The sequence below is a fragment of the Ovis canadensis genome, chromosome 18 (genome assembly GCF_042477335.2).
Source record: "Ovis canadensis isolate MfBH-ARS-UI-01 breed Bighorn chromosome 18, ARS-UI_OviCan_v2, whole genome shotgun sequence".
Taxonomy (NCBI): Eukaryota; Metazoa; Chordata; class Mammalia; order Artiodactyla; family Bovidae; genus Ovis; species Ovis canadensis.
Window position 1 is genome coordinate 68,500,355 of NC_091262.1, and position 19,311 is coordinate 68,519,665.

Below are 19,311 nucleotides of genomic sequence, written 5' to 3' on the forward strand. Positions count from 1 at the left end.
TTTATTTTGGCTGCGCTGGGTGCTCCTGTCTGCTTGGGCTTTTCTCTAGTTGCAGCGAGCAGGGGCTACTCTCTAGTCTGGTGCACAGGCTTCTCATTGTGGTGGCTTCTTGCTGCAGAGCCCGGCTCTAGGGTGCACAGGCTTCAGCAGTTGTGGCTTCTGGGCTCTAGACACACACTCAGCAGTTGTGGCACACGGGCCTTAGTGGCTCCACGGCTTGTGAGACTTCCCGGACCAGGGATGGAATCTGTGTCCCCTGCACTGGCGGGCGGATTCTTTACCACTGAGTCAGCAGGGAAGCCCCAGGGTTTTCATAAATGAACTGATAATGTAATTATTTTTGTTAATAAAATCTGCCTGTGAAAGTATATAGTCGTTTTATATAATTAATATGTTGAAAAATTCTTTGAAATTAAGATTTTTAGTATGAGCACCATGTTCTATTTGTGCTGGCAGACTATGAGTTAAAGAGGAAATACATAATGATGGACCATTTCTAAAGCCAATAATAGGCTTATAATTTATATTTCTTAAATAAACCTTTTAACTGAAGTATAACCCTCCCCCACCAAATATATGGACAGCAGAGGTACATGAAATGTAAGTGTGCAGCTCAGTCAATTTTCACATAGTGAACACACTCGAAACATGTATCCAGATTCAATTAGAAGTTTCCTTGTAGGGAAATACATTTCAGTCCCTGATCCCTGTATAGCAGTGTTTCTCAACTATCTTACCTACTTGGTGGCATTTGGCAATGTCTTGACACATTTTTCGTTGTTCTACTAACTGGGGGGAGTGGGGTGTAGACTTGCTACTGGCATCCAGTGTACAGAGGCCAGAAACGCTACTTAATATCCCGCAGTGGACAGGAAACCCCCCCCAATAACAAAGAACTATCTGGTTCAAGTGTCAGTACTGTAGCTGTAAGAGAAACTGTTTAGACAGTTATCACTTTCAATGGGAGAAATTTGGGATAACAATTAGTTTTCTAAGGTTCATGATTTACCATCATGCTAGGAGAATACCTTGTTTTCATATCCTTATTGCTATGGATTAAAGATGGCTACAAATTTCTTTCCATTGAGGGGCAGGGTACATTTCTCTTTCCTTAGAATCTAGGCCTGCCCTCTGCTGACTCTGACCAGTAGAGCGTGATGGACCCTGAGCCATGGTGAGCCTCAAAAGAAAGGAGAAGCCAGTAGATAGCTAGCAGTGAGGGTGCAGACATGTGGTCCCAGTTGACCTGTTTCAGCTAGCCCCAAGCCCTCTGAGGCTCCAGACATCAGGGGCAGAGACAAGCTATCACTGCAGTGCCCTGACAGATTTCTTTTTGATTTTGAATATTTTGTTTTGCAATAATTTTAGGCTTTTAGGAAATTTGCAAAAATAGTATGGAGAGTTCCAGTGGGGAGATCCTTTGAGACTATGCAAATATATCTTGTTTCTCAAAATATTTTGTTCACTAACTTTAAAATACACTGATGGTTCTTGCCTACAGCAGTTTCTTCTGTATTTGCCTAATCATTGTTTCTTGTTTCCCTCATTTTTTTTTTTGCATTTGTTAATTTGAATGCCTGTATAATGAAGGGCTGTTTCTTCTCCCCTGTTTATTTTTTCAGTTCTTTATATTAATGTGGATAATTTTTATACTAATGGATAATTATTTTCTCTTGTGGGTTAAGTGCTGTATTATCATTATTAATTTTATTGCTCAGATTGTTCCATCTGTGGCCATTAGGAGATCCTTTAAGATGGCTCCTGTGCCCTTTAGACTTAATGCTTTTTCTGCAAGGGGTCATCAGGGGAGGCCTGTTGTTGTTTAGTTGCTCAGTCTTGTCCGCCTCTTTGCGACCCTGTGGACTGTAACCCACCAAGCTCCTCTATTCATGGGATTCTCCAGGCAGGAATACTAGAGTGGGTTGCCATTTCCTCCCCCACAGGGGAGGCCTAATTCCTCACTTTCTGGCATTACAAGATGTTTTATAGTCATTTAGTAGTTGTTCTGTCCCAGCTGTGGAATCAGCCATTTCTCCAAGGAATCCTTGTGCCTTTTATGGAAGAGCTGTGTTTAAAGACCAAGACATGGGAACTAGATACGCTCGTTGTTACTGTTGTCATCACTTCTAGGCCCTCTCTGTGACCTGCTTGAATTCTTTCCTGCAGAAAAACAATCAGGAACAAATAAAAGGATTGTTTTAATCTGTGGCATTTTGAATTATTGTGTCATTCAAGAATAAGGAAACAATGTTTATCTATCATTTAACCTTTAATACATCTTAAAGAGAAATTTTATAAAAATATGGTTTGATTTTTGTTTCTAAATGTAACAAAATTCTCAGTGTTAATAATTTAAGATGTAGCAGAGTCTTTTCTGGTAATCATCTCATAAATACTAATACATTTGGTTATGATTCAATCACTCCGTTTTTAAGAATATAAAATTATAATTTGTACAATCACGTGTAATTCAACTTCATTGATTTTTTTAAGATTGCTTCTTTAGGCAACAGGTGTGATCAGCAAAGCTGGAAGAGAGGAGAGATTGAAATGTACTAAAATAGCTGTATTTTAGGAAATAAAACATAGGTAGAGATTTGAATGGTTAATTACATATTGCTATAGTCTGTCTTCATCTGGAGAGCCCTTTTTACCTTCACTGTGGAATCAGACTCAGGACCTTTACCTGCTGTTTCCTCTGCCTAGATTGCTCTGTCTTTAGAACTTCTTGTGCTAGACCTTCTTATTCTGCAGTCAAGTGTTACCTCTTAAAAGAAGCCGTCTTTGGTGGCATGAACACGGGAAGGACTGTGGAAGCCTGGCTGCCCAGCTCTCTCCTGAGAGCGTCGCTGCTGCCACCCATGCAGCAGCAAGCTGTCACCGGCCCAGCCCAGGTCACCGCCTTTCTGCAGCTTAGTACCAGAGACGGCCCTGGCCCAGAGTGGTCCAGCTGCAGCCAGGGGCCCTCGTGGGGAAGGGCTGCCCAGAAGAGGAAGGATACGGGGCCAGGTCAAAATCCAAGGACCCGATCCTCTGCATCCTGGGGCCAGACACGGGTGAGGCGGGGATCCCGGCAGCATGGCTGCCGCTACTCCTAGTGCTAAGTCGCTCGGTCGTGTCCGACTCTTTGCGACGCCATGGACTGTAGCCCACCAGGCCTCTCTGTCCAGGGGATTCTCCAGGAAAGAACACTGGAGTGGGGTGCTGTGCTCTCACTGCTGCTCCCTTCCCTCCCACAAAAAAATAGAAGGAAACCATGTTTGTCCACCTTATATAAAAGCAACCCCCTTCCCCACATACAGCATTACTGTGTTTTAGGTTCTTGAATACATTTGTCATAATCAAAATTCTCTGCTTTCTGTATTTCTTTATTCCTTTCTTCTCTCTGTCGAATTTTAACTTTATGAAAGCAGAAATTCATTTCTCTCAGCCACAGTATCCCCAGCATCAAGAACAATGCTTTATACATAGTAAATGCCTAATGAATATTTTTGAAAGAATGAATCAGTGAATGAAATTAAAGGTATTCAAGGCGTTTTGACTTTGTCATCACTCTGCAGATATTTATCAGACTTGTTCTAGGCACTGATGATGAAACAGGAAAAAAAAAATTCAAAGTTCTCCTTTCATTGTGCTTAGGTTAGGGAAAAGGGAGGAGAGTAAAGAAATAAACAGCTAAACACATATGTTCTTAAATTATAATTGAATCTAATAATTGATTCTGCTGACTCTCATATGGATATTATCTGGGGATAAATGTCAGATTTAAATTTTACCTTAAAATTTTATCATCTCTTCTGTGTTTACTTAAAGTTTACATTTTAAGACTAGCATATAATTTAATATATATAACTATTTTACTGTGTGAGGAAATGACTGTATTTGAAAAATGATTTTAAAACAAAAACTAAATATCTTTGAAACTTGCAGATTTTGGAAGCATTTGCCAGTTCTTTGATTCAGAGGAATGTTTTGATGAAAAAAGATATTCCCAATCTAACAAAATACCAGATAATTCTTGCAAGAGATCAATTTAGGAAAAACCCATCTCCAAATATTGTGGTAGGTATTTTAAAATAAATTTTGATGATAGACTAAGTTCTTACTCAAAGCAAGGATGAAATGTAAATAATGATTGGTTTTTGGTGTATATTAGTTCATCAGGAATTCAGGTATGATTTATATAGTTTATAGTGACGTGAAAGTCACTCAGGCCTGTCTGACTCTTTGCAACCTCTTGGACTATACAGTCCATGGAATTCTCCAGGCCAGAATAATGGTGTGGGTAGCCTTTCCCTTCTCCAGGAGATCTTCCCAACCTAGGGATCAAACCCAGGTCTCCCACATTGCAGGTGGATTCTTTACCAGCTGAGCCACAAGGGAAGCCCCAACTTTTATACAGTTTATGGAAGCACCAAAAAAATCTAGCAGGAATACAGTTTGATAATGTGAATTAAGACAAATTTACCTTATAACATTTTTTAAAGTTTATTTACTTATTTGGCTGTGTCAGGTCTTAGTTGTGGCATGTGGTATGCAGAGCATGTGGGCTCAGCAGTTATGGCCCTGGGCCTAGTTGCCCCACAACTTGTGAGATTCTAGCTCCCTGACCTGGGAGCAAACCCACTTCTTCTGCATTCCAAGGAGGACTCCAACCCACTGGACCACCAGGGAAGTCCCTATCTTGTAACTTTTAAAATTGATCTTTCAGTTCACTTCTGTTCTGCAAAGTCAAAGAAGGGTCATAAGAATGTAGATCTTAACCTACTTTTAGACATCTGGCATTTAGTTTTAATTCTCCTTCCTGAAGTCAGAGTAAACATTGCAGTAAGCTTCGTATTTTTACTCTTCTTTGGGAAAAAAATAGATGGATAGGGAAGAGATCCATCAAGTTAGGTCCAAAGTCAGAAGAGATGCTCACAAGCACAAAAAGGCACTGAGTCATTCTTGGAACTGAGAGAATGCATGTGCAAAAGATCAGGGCAACTGAATAAAGGTGTGAAGGAGACAGTGAGCAAATGGATTTGAATGAGGTGAAGGATTGAGGAAGTCAGATATGTTGTTTACTCTAGTTTGTGACTGCCTGGGAGTAGCTTTAAATGTTACACTAGAATTAAGGACTTTATTCTGTAGTATCAGGGGAACCACAAAGGAAGTCTTCTGTGAAATTGCAGTGTATTATTTTAAACTTTAATAAAGCTGAGCGCTGAAGAATTGATGCTTTTGAACTGTGGTGTTGGATAAGACTCTTGAGAGTCCCTTGGACTGCAAGAAGATCCAGCCAGTCCATTCTAAAGGAGATCAGTCCTGGGTGTTCTTTGGAAGGAATAATGCTAAAGCTGAAACTCTAGTACTTTGGCCACCTTATGCGAAGAGTTGACTCACTGGAAAAGACTGTGATTCTGGGAGGGATTGCGGGCAGGAGGAGAAGGGGACAACAGAGGATGAGATGGCTGGATGGCATCACTGACTCAGTGGACGTGAGTTTGAGTGAACTCCGGGAGTTGGTGATGGACAGGGAGGCCTGGCGTACTGGGCTTCACGGGGTTGCAAAGAGTCCGACACGACTGAGCAACTGAACTGAACTGAAAGTGTTTAAAGTTTATTCTAGGAGTTAAAGTTTCATTAAATTTTAAATCATAAATCTAAACCTGTTGAACTTGATCCACTGATGATATTGTTTTATCCTTTTAGGTAATTAGGGTGCCATTTTATTAGAGTATTTATCACTATCCTAGAAACAAATAAGTGTAACTAGTATTAATTGCTAGTAAAAATGTAAGGTATTGAATAACATTCTTCATCTCTAATAAAGGAAAATGATTAAAATACATTCTCAGTGGTCGTCTTTAAAGGTATCTTATCATATAGATGGGCTTCCCTGGTGGCTCGGAGGTTAAAGCGTCCGCCTCCAATGCGGGAGACCCGGGTTTGATCCCTGGGTCGGGAAGATCCCCTGGAGAAGGAAATGGCAATCCACTCCATTATTCTTGCCTGGAGAATCCCATGGACGGAGAAGCCTAGTAGGTTACAGTCCACGGGCTCACAAAGAGTCAGACACGACTGAGTGACTTCACCTTCACCTTATCATATAGATATACCCACCTTTGCTCCCCTAAAAGGAATATGTACTTCATTTTTCCTTGAGAGTAGTGGTTAAGAGCACAACAATACTGGGCCAGATTTCCTGGGTGCAAATAGTGGCTCTGTTACTTACCACCTGTATGAGCTTCTGTGTCTCTAAATGGGCATGACAGTAGTACCTGCCTCCTAGGTATTAAGATTGCTACGTTTGTAAAAGTAGTGTTCTTGTAACACTGTTCTAATGTTACTGTGGCATGTGTACTTGGTGTTAAATGTTAGTGTTAAAGAGTTTGACCCAATATGTGTCCTGATGTCAGAAACCACTGGATAGACCCATATCTGTTTTATTTTCCCTTGTGTCCCAAATGTCTGCCTCAGTGCTTAGCAAATAGTAGATGCTTATTAAATTGTTTTGAAAGACCAAATGAATCTATATACTGCTAATAATTTACCTGTAAAAAAAACAGCATGATAAATATTCACCCCTTCATTTATTCTCTTTAAAATGTAAGTTTCCTATTGAATTAAATGAAGGGGCAGATTTTATATAGAATACACATTGATCACAGGACATTCAATAGAACCAATAAGTTCTGCAGAGTACATGTATCTTCATTTCTTTCTCTGGGTAAATTTGATACATGCTTTTTTTTTTTTTAATTTTAGGGAATCCAACAAGGCATAATTGAGGGAGAGTTTGCTATTTGTATTAGTTTATATCATGGTTATGAATTATTGCAGCAAATGGGAATGAGATCATTATATTTTTTCCTCTGTGGAATTATGGATGGAACTAAAGGTAAATTATATGGAATTATTTAAAGAACTGATGACATATATTATTTTGGTTAATGATATGTATATTGAACGGTTTGGATTACTTCAGGGGCTTTACTTGAAAAGGCAATGAAACAATTATATAACATTTTTTCTTCTTGTTTTTTTCTTTTTCCTTTTATTTTGCTTAAACAATAGACATATATTTCTTACAGTTCTGGAGACTGGGATGTCCAAGATTAAGAAACATCCCAAACCATGTTTGAAATTTGCTATATTACTGGAAAAAAAGAGCCATTCATCAATACAAATGTGAATGTGAAACTGGGAAAAGTTGCTGGTTTTCGTTTTTAAATTTGAAAAGCTTGCATTCATTGCTGAATTGTAATTTCTTTTAAATAAATAATGCATTTGATTACTTTGTTATTAAACTTAATGGGAAAGTATTTTCTTAATTTCTGAAGGAATGACTCGGGTGAGAAATGAACTTAGCCGAAACGCGGACTTCATGAAACTTTATGATCATCTAGACAGCATGTTTGCACATACGCGTAGTACTTCAGCAAGTGGCATTTCTGCTATCCAGAAAGGTCTGTTTTTTCTTTAAAAATTTTATATTGTTTCTTCTTTATCAAGGTTAATTTTAAAATTAAGCTCCATTGATCCACACGTCTATTTATACCTACTTATGTTTCTGAAACCATAGACCTGTTAAACATAAAAGATTTTATTATTCAACTTAGGATAATATATATTCAAGTAGCTCATGAACCTTAAACATACAATAGAAGCTAATAGGAGTTGTTACTTGTGGTGAAAATTTTCAGAACTACCAACTACTGATTGTAGCTTAAATAAATATGAGCTTTTGCCTTCTGCTTTGCTGCTTATTCCTATTTGGATTATTTCTCAGACTGAAATTTTCATAACAATTCAAAGTTTATTTTACAGTAAGGTTTGTGTGCTATCCAGATGCCAGTTACTGTTTAAATAAATTTTAAAAAAAGAGTTTTAACAAATCCATTTTGAAAAGGATAATTAAAATACATGAATGTAATGGAATATGAAAAAAACACAGATTTTTGTTTGTTGTTTTTTTTTCCCCCCCAGGAGGTAAAGATAAAAAGTTCTGCTATAGTCATCCCAAATTAAAGAAATTAGAAGAAGTTGTAGTTGAACACTTCAAGTCATGGAATGGTAGGTTGTATTTAATATCCTCAAGGCAAGGCAAAGTCATGAAAAAGCTAAAACTCTGATTTGTTAGTTTTTGCTAACATTTCTTATGGAGAAGATGAGCTTTTAATTATTCTGGATTATGAATATAAAAAAAACTTAGAAATTTTGTCAGCGTACGGGCCAGGGAGATGGTGGAAATGTTAACAGTAAGGTATTATGTGAAAAGGAAAAGTCAGCCTAAGACAGTATAAGGGAAGCAGATAGTAAAAACTATATATAATATTTAGTTCAGTTCATTTCAGTTTGGTCTCTCAGTCGTGTCCGACTCTTTGTGACCCCATGGACCGCAGTATGCCAGGCCTCCCTGTCCATCACCAACTCCCGGAGTCTACTCAAACTCAGGTCCATTGAGTCGGTGACGCCATCCAACCATCTCATCCTCTGTCGTCCCCTTCTCCTCCTGCCTTCTATCTTTCCCAGCCTCAGGATCTTTTCAGATGAGTCAGTTCTTCACATCAGGTGGCCAGAGTATTGGAGTTTCAGCTTCAGCATCAGTGCTTCCAATGAACACCCAGGGCTGATCTCCTTTAGGATGGACTGGTTGGATCTCCATGCAGTCCAAGGGACTCTCAAGAGTCTTCTCTAACACCACGGTTCAAAAGCATCAATTCTTCAGCACTCATCAGCTTTATAGTCCAGCTTTCACATCCATACATGATCACTGGAAAAACCATGGCTCTGACAAGACAGACCTTTTTTGGCAAAGAAATGTCTCTGCTTTTTAATATGCTGTCTAGGTTGTTCATAACTTTCCTTCCAAGGAGTAAACGTCTTTTAATTTCATGGCTGCAGTCACCATCTGCAGTGATTTTGGAGCCACCAAAAATAAAGTCTGTCACTGTTTCTGGAATTTACCTGGAATAATTTTCCCTTACAAAAGCACCTGCTTCTTTTTCCTTAGGTATCAAATATTAGCTTTATGTGTGTTGAAGGTGAAGTCGCTCAGTCGTGTGCGACTCTTTGCGATCCCGTGGACTGTAACCTACTAGGATTCTCTGTCCATGGGATTCTCCAGGCAAGAATACTGGAGTGGATTGCCATTTCCTTCTCCAGGGGATCTTCCCGACCCAGGGATCAAACCCAGGTCTCTCGCATTGAAGGCAGACGCTTTAACCTCTGAGCCAGTGGAGTCCCCCCACACATGATTAATGTAATATGAATTCTGTTTCAGAAGGATTGTCAGAGTTCCATGCAAGGTTAAAAAACAAAGGAAAACAAAAAAACAAAAGCCCCCCCCACACACACAGCTTGCAATTAGTAACCAGTTGTTATACTAAAGTCTGCATACCTTATATTTGCTATTTGATTTCATCATCACCTCAATCCATTTTAAAGTGAAGTCGCTCAGTCATGTCCAACTCTTTGCAGCCCATGGACTGTAGCCCACCAGGCTCCTCCATCAGTGGGATTTTCCAGGCAAGAGTACTGGAGTGGGTTGCCATTTCCTTCTCCAATCCATTTGAGATATGAAGAAACTAAAGCTTAAAGAGATTAAATGAAAGAGATTAAATCACTGCCATGGTCACACATTGCCCAGAGGCTAAGTGATCCAGCCTCAAAATCACGTTATTCGTGCATTCTACTCCTCCCAAGCACAGAGACAGTGGGAGCAGCTTTGTGACTGCAAGTAGGGTATATTCTGCAGTTTTCCGTAGAGAATTTGAAAGTATCAGTAATTCAGGGACAGAGTACCATGACCTGGGTTAAGACAGTGCCTACTGAACAGAAAGGAAAGGGACGTTTTAAAGAATCAGTGGACGCTCTGTAGACCTGTGCTTCTGGTTTAGAAGGTAACGAGGCATAAGAAGCGTCATGCATAAATTGAAGGATGATCACAAGGTAAGTTTTATTTGATTTGTTTGGGGTTTTATTTTACCATAGCCAGAGAGAGATAAGGAGCCAGGTTTATGAAGATGACTAGAAAAGGTAGAAGAAAAACCGGCAAAGGTTTAAGATGCTTTAAATTACTTTTTTGAAAGAACTGTTACAACTGTAACTCACTGGTATATAGTTACAGGTTTGTTTGCCTTTTGAATTATCTAAATGCTTTTTTTAACACTTGTAATTATAGTATTTTTTGGTTATACAGCTCAAAAGACGTCTGATAAGAAATGTGACGAGACCAGAGTTATGATCTTCTCTTCATTTAGAGATAGTGTTCAAGAAATTGCAGAAATGCTTTTACCGCATCAGCCAGTTATTAGAGTAATGACTTTTGTTGGCCATGCCTCAGGAAAAAGCATGAAGGGTTTTACCCAGAAGGAGCAACTGGAGGTAATTATTTTTTGAGTTGATGAGTATAAAAATAAAATTGGTGTGCTTTGCACTTATGCCATTTTATTTTGTTTGTTAAGCTATAGCTTAAAGATAATTTTATAGTAAATATATAAATAAACCTAGGCATATTTTGGCATTGCCTTTCTTTGGGATTGGAATGAAAACGGACCATTTCCAGTCCTATGGCCACTGCTGAGTTTTCAATCTTTGCTGGCATTGAGTGCAGCACTTTCACAGCATCATCTTTTAGGATCTGAAATAGCTCAACTGGAATTCCATCACCTCCACTAGCTTTGTTCGTAGTGATGCTTCCTAAGGCCCGCTTGACTTCGCATTCCGGGATGTCTGGCCCTAGGTGAGTGATCATATCATCATGATTATCTGGGTCATGAAGATTTTTTTTGTATAGTTCTTCTGTGTATTCTTGCCACCTCTTAATCTCTGGTGCTTCTGTTAGGTCCATACCATTTCTGTCCTTTATTGAGCCCATCTTTGCATGAAATGTTCCCTTGGTATCTCTAATTTTCTTGAAGAGATCTCTAGTCTTTCCCTTGCTATTGTTTTCCTCTGTTTCTTTGCATTGATCACTGAGGAAGGCTTTCTTATCTCTTCTTGCTGTTCTTTGGAACTCTGGATTCAAATGGGTATATCTTTCCTTTTCTCCTTTGCCTTTAGCTTCTCTTCTTTTCTCAGCATTTTGTAAGCCCTCCTCGGACAGCGATTTTGCCTTTTTGCATTTCTTTTTTTGGGGGATGGTCTTGATCACTGCTTCCTGTACAGTGTAACGAACCTCCGTCCATAGTTCATCAGGCACTCTATCTATTCAGATCTAGTCCCTTAAATCTATTTCTCACTTCCACTGTATAATCATAAGGGATTTGATTTAGGTCATACCTGAATGGTCTAGTGGTTTCCCCTACTGTCTTCAATTTAAGTCTGAATTTGGCAATAAGGAGTTCATGATCTGAGCCACAGTCCGCTCCTGGTCTTGTTTACGCTGACTATATAGAACTTCTCCACTTTTGGCTGCAAAGAATATAATCAATCTGATTTTGGTATTGACCATCTGGTGACGTCCATTTGTAGAGCCTTCTCTTGTGTTGTTGGAAGAAGGTGTTTACTCTGACCCGTGTGTTCTCTTGGCAAAACTCTATTAGCCTTTGCCCTGTTTCATTCTGTACTCCAAGGCCAGATTTGCCTGTGACTCCAGGTATCTCTTGACTCTCTACTTTTGCATTCCAGTCCCCTATAATGAAAGGACATCTTACACGCTAGCAAAGTAATGCTCAAAATTCTCCAACCCAGGCTTCAGAGGCTTCCAGATGTTCAGGCTGGATTTAGAAAAAGCAGAGGAACCGGAGATCAAATTACCAACATCCGCTGGATCATGGAAAAAGCCAGAGAATTCCAGAAAAACATCTACTTTTGCTTTATTGACTATGCCAAAGCCTTTGACTGTGTGGGTCATAATAAACTGTGGAAAATTCTAAAAGAGATGGGAATACCAGACCACCTGACCTGCCTCCTGAGAAATCTGTATGCAGGTCAGGAAGCAACAGTTGGAATTGGACATAGAACAACAGACTGGTTCCAAATCAGGAAAGGAGTACATCAAGGCTATATATTATCACCCTGTTTATTTAACTTGTATGCAGAGTATATCATGAGAAACGCTGAGCTGGATGAAGGACAAGCTGGAATCAAGATTGCCGGGAGAAATATCAATAACCTCAGATATGCAGATGACACCACCCTTAAGGCAGAAAGCGAAGAACTAAAGAGCCTGTTGATGAAAGTGAAAGAGGAAAGTGAAAAAGTTGGCTTAAAGCTCAACATTCAGAAAACGAAGATCATGGCATCTGGTCCCATCACTTCATGGCAAATAGATGGGGAAACAGTGGAAGCAGTGACAGACTTTATTTTGGGGGGCTCCAAAATCACTGCAGATGTTGACTGCAGCCATGAAATCAAAAGACGCTTGCTCTTTGGAAGAAAAGTTATGACCAACCTAGACAGCATATTAAAAAGCAGAGATGTAGCTTTACCAACAAAGGTCTGTGTAGTCAAAGGTGTGGTTTTTCCAGTGGTCATGTATGGATGTGAGATTTGGACTATAAAGAAAGCTGAGTACCGAAAAATGGATGCTTTTGAACTGTAGTGTTGAAGAAGACTCTTGAGAGTCCCTTGGACTGCAAGGAGATCCAACCAGTCCGTCCGAAAGGAAATCAGCCCTGGGTGTTCATTGGAGAGACTGATGCTGAAGCTGAAACTCCAATCCTTTGGCCACCCGATGCGAAGAACTGACTGACTCATTTGAAAAGGGCCTGATGCTGGGAAAGATTGAAGGTTGGAGGAGAAGGGGATGACTGAGGATGAGATGGTTGTATGGTATCATCAACTCGATCAACATGAGTTTGAGTAAACTCTGGGAGTTGGTGATGGCCTGGGAGGCCTGGTGTGCTGCAGTCCGTGGGGTCAAAGAGTCGGACACAACTGAGTGACTGAACTGAATGGAGGCATATTTTGAAAGACAAAAAAGTATTTTTTTTAATTTTTGAATATTTTAATTGCACTCATCTCACATGCTAGTAAAGTAATGCTCAAAATTCTCCAAGCCAGGATTCAGCAATACGTGAACTGTGAACTTCCTGATGTTCAAGCTGGTTTTAGAAAAGGCAGAGGAACCAGAGATCAAATTGCCAACATCCGCTGGATCATGGAAAAAGCAAGAGGGTTCCAGAAGAACATCTATTTCTGCTTTATTGACTATGCCAAAGCCTTTGACTGTGTGGATCACAATAAACTGTGGAAAATTATGAAAGAGATGGAAATACCAGACCACCTGACCTGCCTCTTGAGAAATCTGTATGCAGGTCAGGAAGCAACAGTTAGAACTGGACATGGAACAACAGACTGGTTCCAAATAGGAAAAGGAGTACGTCAAGGCTGTATATTGTCACCCTTCTTATTTAACTTATATGCAGAGTACATCATGAGAAATGCTGGGCTGGAAGAAACACAAACTGGCATCAAGATTGCCGGGAGAAATATCAATAACTTCAGATATGCAGACGACACCACCCTTATGGCAGAAAGTGAAGAGGAACTAAAAAGCCTCTTGATGAAAGTGAAAGTGGAGAGTGGAACAGTTGGCTTAAAGCTCAACGTTCAGAAAACGAAGATCATGGCATCCGGTCCCATCACTTCATGGGAAATAGATGGGGAAACCGTGGAAACAGTGTCAGACTATTTTGCGGGGCTCCAAAGTCACTGCAGATGGTGACTGCAGCCATGAAATTAAAAGATGCTTACTCCTTGGAAGAAAAGTTATGAGCAACCTGGATAGCATATTCAAAAGCAGAGACATTACTTTGCCGACTAATGTCCATCTAGTCAAGGCTATGGTTTATCCAGTGGTCATGTATGGATGTGAGAGTTGGACTGTGAAGAAGGCTGAGTGCCGAAGAATTGATGCTTTTGAACTGTGGTGTTGGAGAAGACTCTTGAGAGTCCCTTGGACTACAAGGAGATCCAACCAGTCCATTCTGAAGGAGATCTGCCTTGGGATTTCTTTGGAAGGAATGATGCTAAAGCTGAAACTCCAATACCTTGGCCACCTCATGCAAAGAGTTGACTCATTGGAAAAGACTCTAATGCTGGGAGGGATTGGGGGCAGGAGGAGAAGGGGACGACAGAGGATGAGATGGCTGGATGGCATCACTGACTCAGGGGACGTGAGTCTGAGTGAACTCCAGGAGTTGGTGATGGACAGGGAGGCCTGGCGTGCTGTGATTCATGGGGTTGCAAAGAGTCGGACACGACTGAGCGACTGAACTGAACTGAACTGAAGCACATTTGAGCAGAAAGGCTCTGGAATCACACTATATAGGTTGGAGTCTTGGCTCTTCCACTGATAAATTTTTTTACTTACTGTGCCTCAGTTTCATTATCTGTAAACACACTCCATAGACCTATTGTAAACATTAAATGAAATCATACCACAGAGCCTTCAAGAAATGTTTACTATTTATCTGAAGTCATTTTAGTTATTTATTCCAAACAAATAATGATTGTATCACTTTTTTCTATTATTTAAAAATCTTCAAAATGTGGTCAGAGAAAAGAAACCATGGTGATATTTAAGGTAGCTGTATGTGCTGAATATTGGTCATAAGTTTTCTGAGTTCTAGTTGTGCTTTGGGGAAAATTTTATTGCTTTTTTTAAAACTGTGTACAGCATTTTCAAGATTAACTGTTTAAGTGTGCACTTGAACAGTCTCTGACAATTAGGTATGTCTTTAACAGCTAATTTCTTTTCAAAGATTCTTTCTTGAATTTGTCAACGTGAAAAGATGAGGACTCCTACTGTTTACATACTTCTTATACCAGTCTCCACTGCCCTCAAAAGAGTCTGTTTAAGTAAGCAAGTGATGATGTCACAGAAGTGGGACTCCAGATTCTTTAGGATCTTGCAGGTCATTTCTATTTTAATGACTGGAGTGAGATGAGCAGAAACCCTTGGAGAATTTAGAGCAGAGGAGGGTCATTGCCTGACTGATGCTTTAAAAGAATCACACTGGCTGCTGTCTTCAGAATAAACTAGGGGCCAAGGGTGGAAACAGACCAATTGGAAGAATTATTACAATAATTCAAGCTAAAGATAATGGTGGCTTGGACTACATGGAAGCAGGGAAGTTTGCGATAAATGATTGGATTATGGATATATTTTGAAGGTCAAGTTGACAGGGCTTACTGACAAATTTAGAGTGGGATCTGAGATAAAGGAGTTGACTTTGACTTTTTCATTAACTCATTGTCATGCTAGTGTAGTTCCCGTAACTTGATCAGGGAATCCTGGTGAAGAAAAGAAGAAAAAATTTTCCCTCTGCCTTTCTGAGTTCTTAGCTGTGACCTCTGTAATAAAAGACAGATTTACAAGAGGAAAACAAACTGAAGCTTATTAACAAATGTATACTGGGCTTCCTTGGTGGCTCAGTGGTAAAGAATCCACCTGCCAATGCAAGAGACATGGGTTCAGTCCCTGGTCTGGGAAAATCCCACATGCCATGGTGCAACTAAGCCCAGGAGTCACAACTTTTGAGTCTGTGCTCTAGAGCCAGGGAGTCCTAACTACTGAAGCCCATGCACCCTAGAGCTTGTGCTCCTCAAAAGAGAGGCTACCACACTGAGAAACTCAAGTTCCACAACTGGAGGGTAGCCCCTGCTCACCTCATCTAGAGAAAAGCCTGAGCACAGCTGAAAAGCAATATAAATTAAAAACAAACAAACATGTATACTTCATGGACGCGTGGGAAAATGCCGAGGGAAAAATGAGTAACTCCCTGAAGTGGCTTAGAATTCATATTTAAATAGCATCTTATGGGGAAAGAGGAGTGGTGGGCACAAAGGAGAGTAAATTATTTTCAGGGAAGATGAATGGGGCCTTAAAAGATGGGATACTTAAAAGATGGGAAGTATGAGTGATAGATTGTGATGAAGTTTGTTTGGTTATGGTATGGACTTTCAGTCTCTTGCTGAGTTAGTTTTCCCTAGTTGATTAAATTCCTGGGGAAGGGATTTATGACAGTTGAGTTCCTTCTGGAGGATCTGCTTTTAGGCAGATAAGTGGCCAGAGAAACAGCACTTGCTTTTTTTTTGAGTGCCTTTAGCTCAAAGTAATCAGTATACCAAAAGCAGCATAGGCTGGGGCAGCATGATCTAAACTCCTATAGTCATACTTGGGCTGCCATATTCTGCTACCCTTCACTGGAATAGCAGTGCAAAAAAAATATAGTATGAATTGTACTTTTAACTAAAATTTTTGTTACTGAAGTATAGTTGATTTATACAATGTTGTATTAATTACTGCTGTACAGCAAAGTGATTCAGTTACACATATGCAGGCATTCTTTTTTTAAATACTGTTTTCCATGATGGCCTATCACAGGATATTGAGTATAGTTTTGTGTGCTCTACAGTGGGAACTTGTTGCTTGTCCATTCTATGTACAGAAGTTTACATCTGCTAACCCCAACCCCTGACTGGATCCCTCCCCAAGCCCCCTCCCCCTTGACAGCCGCCAGTCCATTCTCTACTGCTGTTATTCCATTTCTGTTTAAAATATGAATGCTAGAAGTAAACATAGTTTAATTATTAAACTTACTATAATTCTAAAATTGACTGACAATAGAATATGATAAATAGCAGTGAGAGCTCTGGGGCCATTTACATGCTCTACCCCCTTTTTAGTGATGTTAAAAATATCTGTGCTTTCTCAGTCATGTGTAAATGGTTAGAAGAACCTTTTGGAATCATAACCATCATTAAAGCAAAGGAATTGGGACTCTGCTTTGCACTGTACCACTGTCTCTCTTGGTTTATATTGCCATTTTACCGCTTGTTTTCCTATTTGGTAGTATTTTGGGTGCTGATTTTTAATCTGATTTCAGGGGCAGATGGAAAAAGTATGCTTTGATTTGCAGTTCTCTTCTAGTTGCATCTAATTATTTTTAAATTCTAATTTTAGGTAGTGAAACAATTTCGTAGTGGTGGTTACAATACGTTGGTGTCTACTTGCGTTGGTGAAGAAGGTTTGGATATCGGAGAAGTTGACCTTATAATATGTTTTGATGCCCAGAAGAGCCCAATTCGTCTTATACAGCGAATGGGTAGAACTGGCCGCAGACGTCAGGGCAGGATTGTTGTTATCCTTGCTGAAGGAAGAGAGGAACGCGTAAGTAGACAAGCATAATCTGACATTCAAAATTTGAGAAACGGAACCTAAAGACAAGTATCAATCTGTTCACATTCAAAGTCCAAACAATCTGTAGGTAATTGTGATTGATTTTTGTTTCCTTTTGTATTGCTAAGTCGCTTCAGTCTGTCCAACTCTGCGACCCCATAGACGACAGCCCACCAGGCTCCCCTGTCCCTGGGATTCCCCAGGCAAGAACGCTGGAGTGGGTTGCCATTTCCTTCTCCAATGCATCAAGGTGAAAAGTGAAAGTGAAGTCGCTCAGTCGTGTCCGACTCTTAGCGACCCCATGGACTACAGCCCACCAGCTCCTCCATCCATGGGATTTTCCAGGCAAGAGTACTGGAGTGGGGTGCCATTGCCTTCTCCGTTCCCTTTGTATTAGATACTACCTATTGTTTTCTTGTAATTAGGAAAATTTTTAACTAGACTCAGCTTCATAAATTTTATCCGGTATAAAGGACCATATCTTTGTACTTTAGTATTAATTTAGCAACACATAGATACAAAAATCAAGTATTACCTTGTCTGACTATTTCCCTGTGCTTTTAAGGCTTGTTTCTTTTGTGTTTAGGTGTTGTCTTATTAATAACTACAGTGAGCTGAGAATATTTTTTACATTTTGAAGAGTTGCCTAAATCAGTCAACTAACCCACCCACCAACCAAAAATATGTGCCAAGGTAGCCAACAAAGCCCAAAATATTTACTTTCTGACCCTTTGTGGAAGTTTACTAATGTCTATTCTAAGTGATAAGGCGTTGGGTGATATTCATAAATCTTGGGTGACAGGCCTTCATAAATATGATGTACATAATAATATTCTGTATATGTACACTAAAGTGTTAATAACTTTTATAACTGAGTGGGACTATTTCTATGGCCAAGTAAATATTTTTTAAATAGTTTTACATTAAGGAATTTTCATTAATGATGATAGTTTTAAACAATTGATTTGAAGTGTTTCAGAAACCCTATGAAAATCATCCTGAAAAATGAATTTCTTTTTCCACCAGTACTTTTAATGTTATTATAGCATATTCTTATGTAACATCCAATTTATCTATGAAATAATTCTAATAAATGAAATGTCTGGCAGCTTTTAAAAGTCTGTGTATTATCACTGAGTGGAATTGGGTCCTAACTAATTGTATTACCTTAGGCAACTCACTTAACCTCTATTTAAGTGTTAGTTTTCTTATCTGTTAAAAAGTCATAATGGACCACATTTCATGAGTACCTGCTTTGTGCTGGACACTGTTGCAAATGTTTCAAATGGATTGTTTTATTTAAATAATGTCAACAACACTGTCAGGGTAGTACTAGGGATTTTCTTGTATACAGTAAAGAAAATTGACACGTAGAGAGATGAAGTGACAAGCTGAAATTTAAAAATAGTACTTTTTTAAAGCAGTTTATACTTATATATAAATATTAACCTTATTCAAAAACAGCAAGATCCTGAATAAAAGACAGACTTTGTTGGTACAATATAGTTACTAAAGTAAGAATAAATCTTGAAATGATTTTCATTAAGACTTAAATAGGCTTCAAATTTAAGACAACATATATTCTGTCCCTCAAGTATTTAAGTGGATCAGAGTTTAATTTGCTGTTTAGAATAAACTCAGGGTGATATAATAACTACTTGTTATGGCTAGGTGATTATATAGAAATAAAATGATTTTGCTTTTTTTTTTTTTCAGACTTATAATCAAAGTCAGTGCAACAAAAGAAGTATTTATAAAGCTATTTCAGGTAATAGGCAGGTCCTTCATTTTTACCAAGGAAGTCCACGAATGGTTCCTGATGGAGTCAACCCACAATTACATAAGATGTTCATTACACATGGTGTCTATGAACCAGAGAAGCCTTCTCGGAACTTGCAGCGAAAGTCATCTATCTTTTCCTACAGGAGTGGTAAATACAGTTTTTTGCATTTGAGACACACATTTGTTTTTCTGTTATTTGTTAGCAGGTCATATATTGATCTATTCTATGAGAAAATCAACATACATTCTAGTATGTTATAGGTGTTCACTTTGAGAAGGATACAAGAGAGATGATTAATGTGGCAAAGGGAACCAGGTACTGGCAATACAGAATGAAAGAAGCTCAGTGTTGGGAAAACTAAAAATATAAGCCCAGAGAATCCACTTTACAAAATGTAGAAAAGAAGAAAACA

The 19,311-nt window shown here is 39.2% G+C and overlaps 1 protein-coding gene across 5 annotated transcripts in view; it reads left to right on the forward strand.

Moving 5' to 3' along the window:
* The window catches only part of FANCM (FA complementation group M), a 60,975-nt gene that overhangs the window by 10,144 nt on the left and 31,520 nt on the right, over window positions 1-19,311 (forward strand). For 4 of the 5 annotated variants that reach the window (XR_011250169.1, XM_069558802.1, XM_069558803.1 and 1 more), the window contains exons 5-11: window positions 3,931-4,062; window positions 6,751-6,883; window positions 7,326-7,451; window positions 7,972-8,058; window positions 10,187-10,371; window positions 16,901-17,107; window positions 18,833-19,046. Coding sequence is in view for 4 of the 5 variants with exons in the window: in XM_069558802.1 (XP_069414903.1) it covers window positions 3,931-4,062; window positions 6,751-6,883; window positions 7,326-7,451; window positions 7,972-8,058; window positions 10,187-10,371; window positions 16,901-17,107; window positions 18,833-19,046 (1,084 nt within the window). In the remaining variant the exon portion in view is untranslated. Of the gene's footprint in view, window positions 1-3,930; window positions 4,063-6,750; window positions 6,884-7,325; window positions 7,452-7,971; window positions 8,059-10,186; window positions 10,372-16,900; window positions 17,108-17,244; window positions 17,810-18,832; window positions 19,047-19,311 lie in introns of those variants that run through there. The other variant, XM_069558805.1, reaches the window with a different exon arrangement.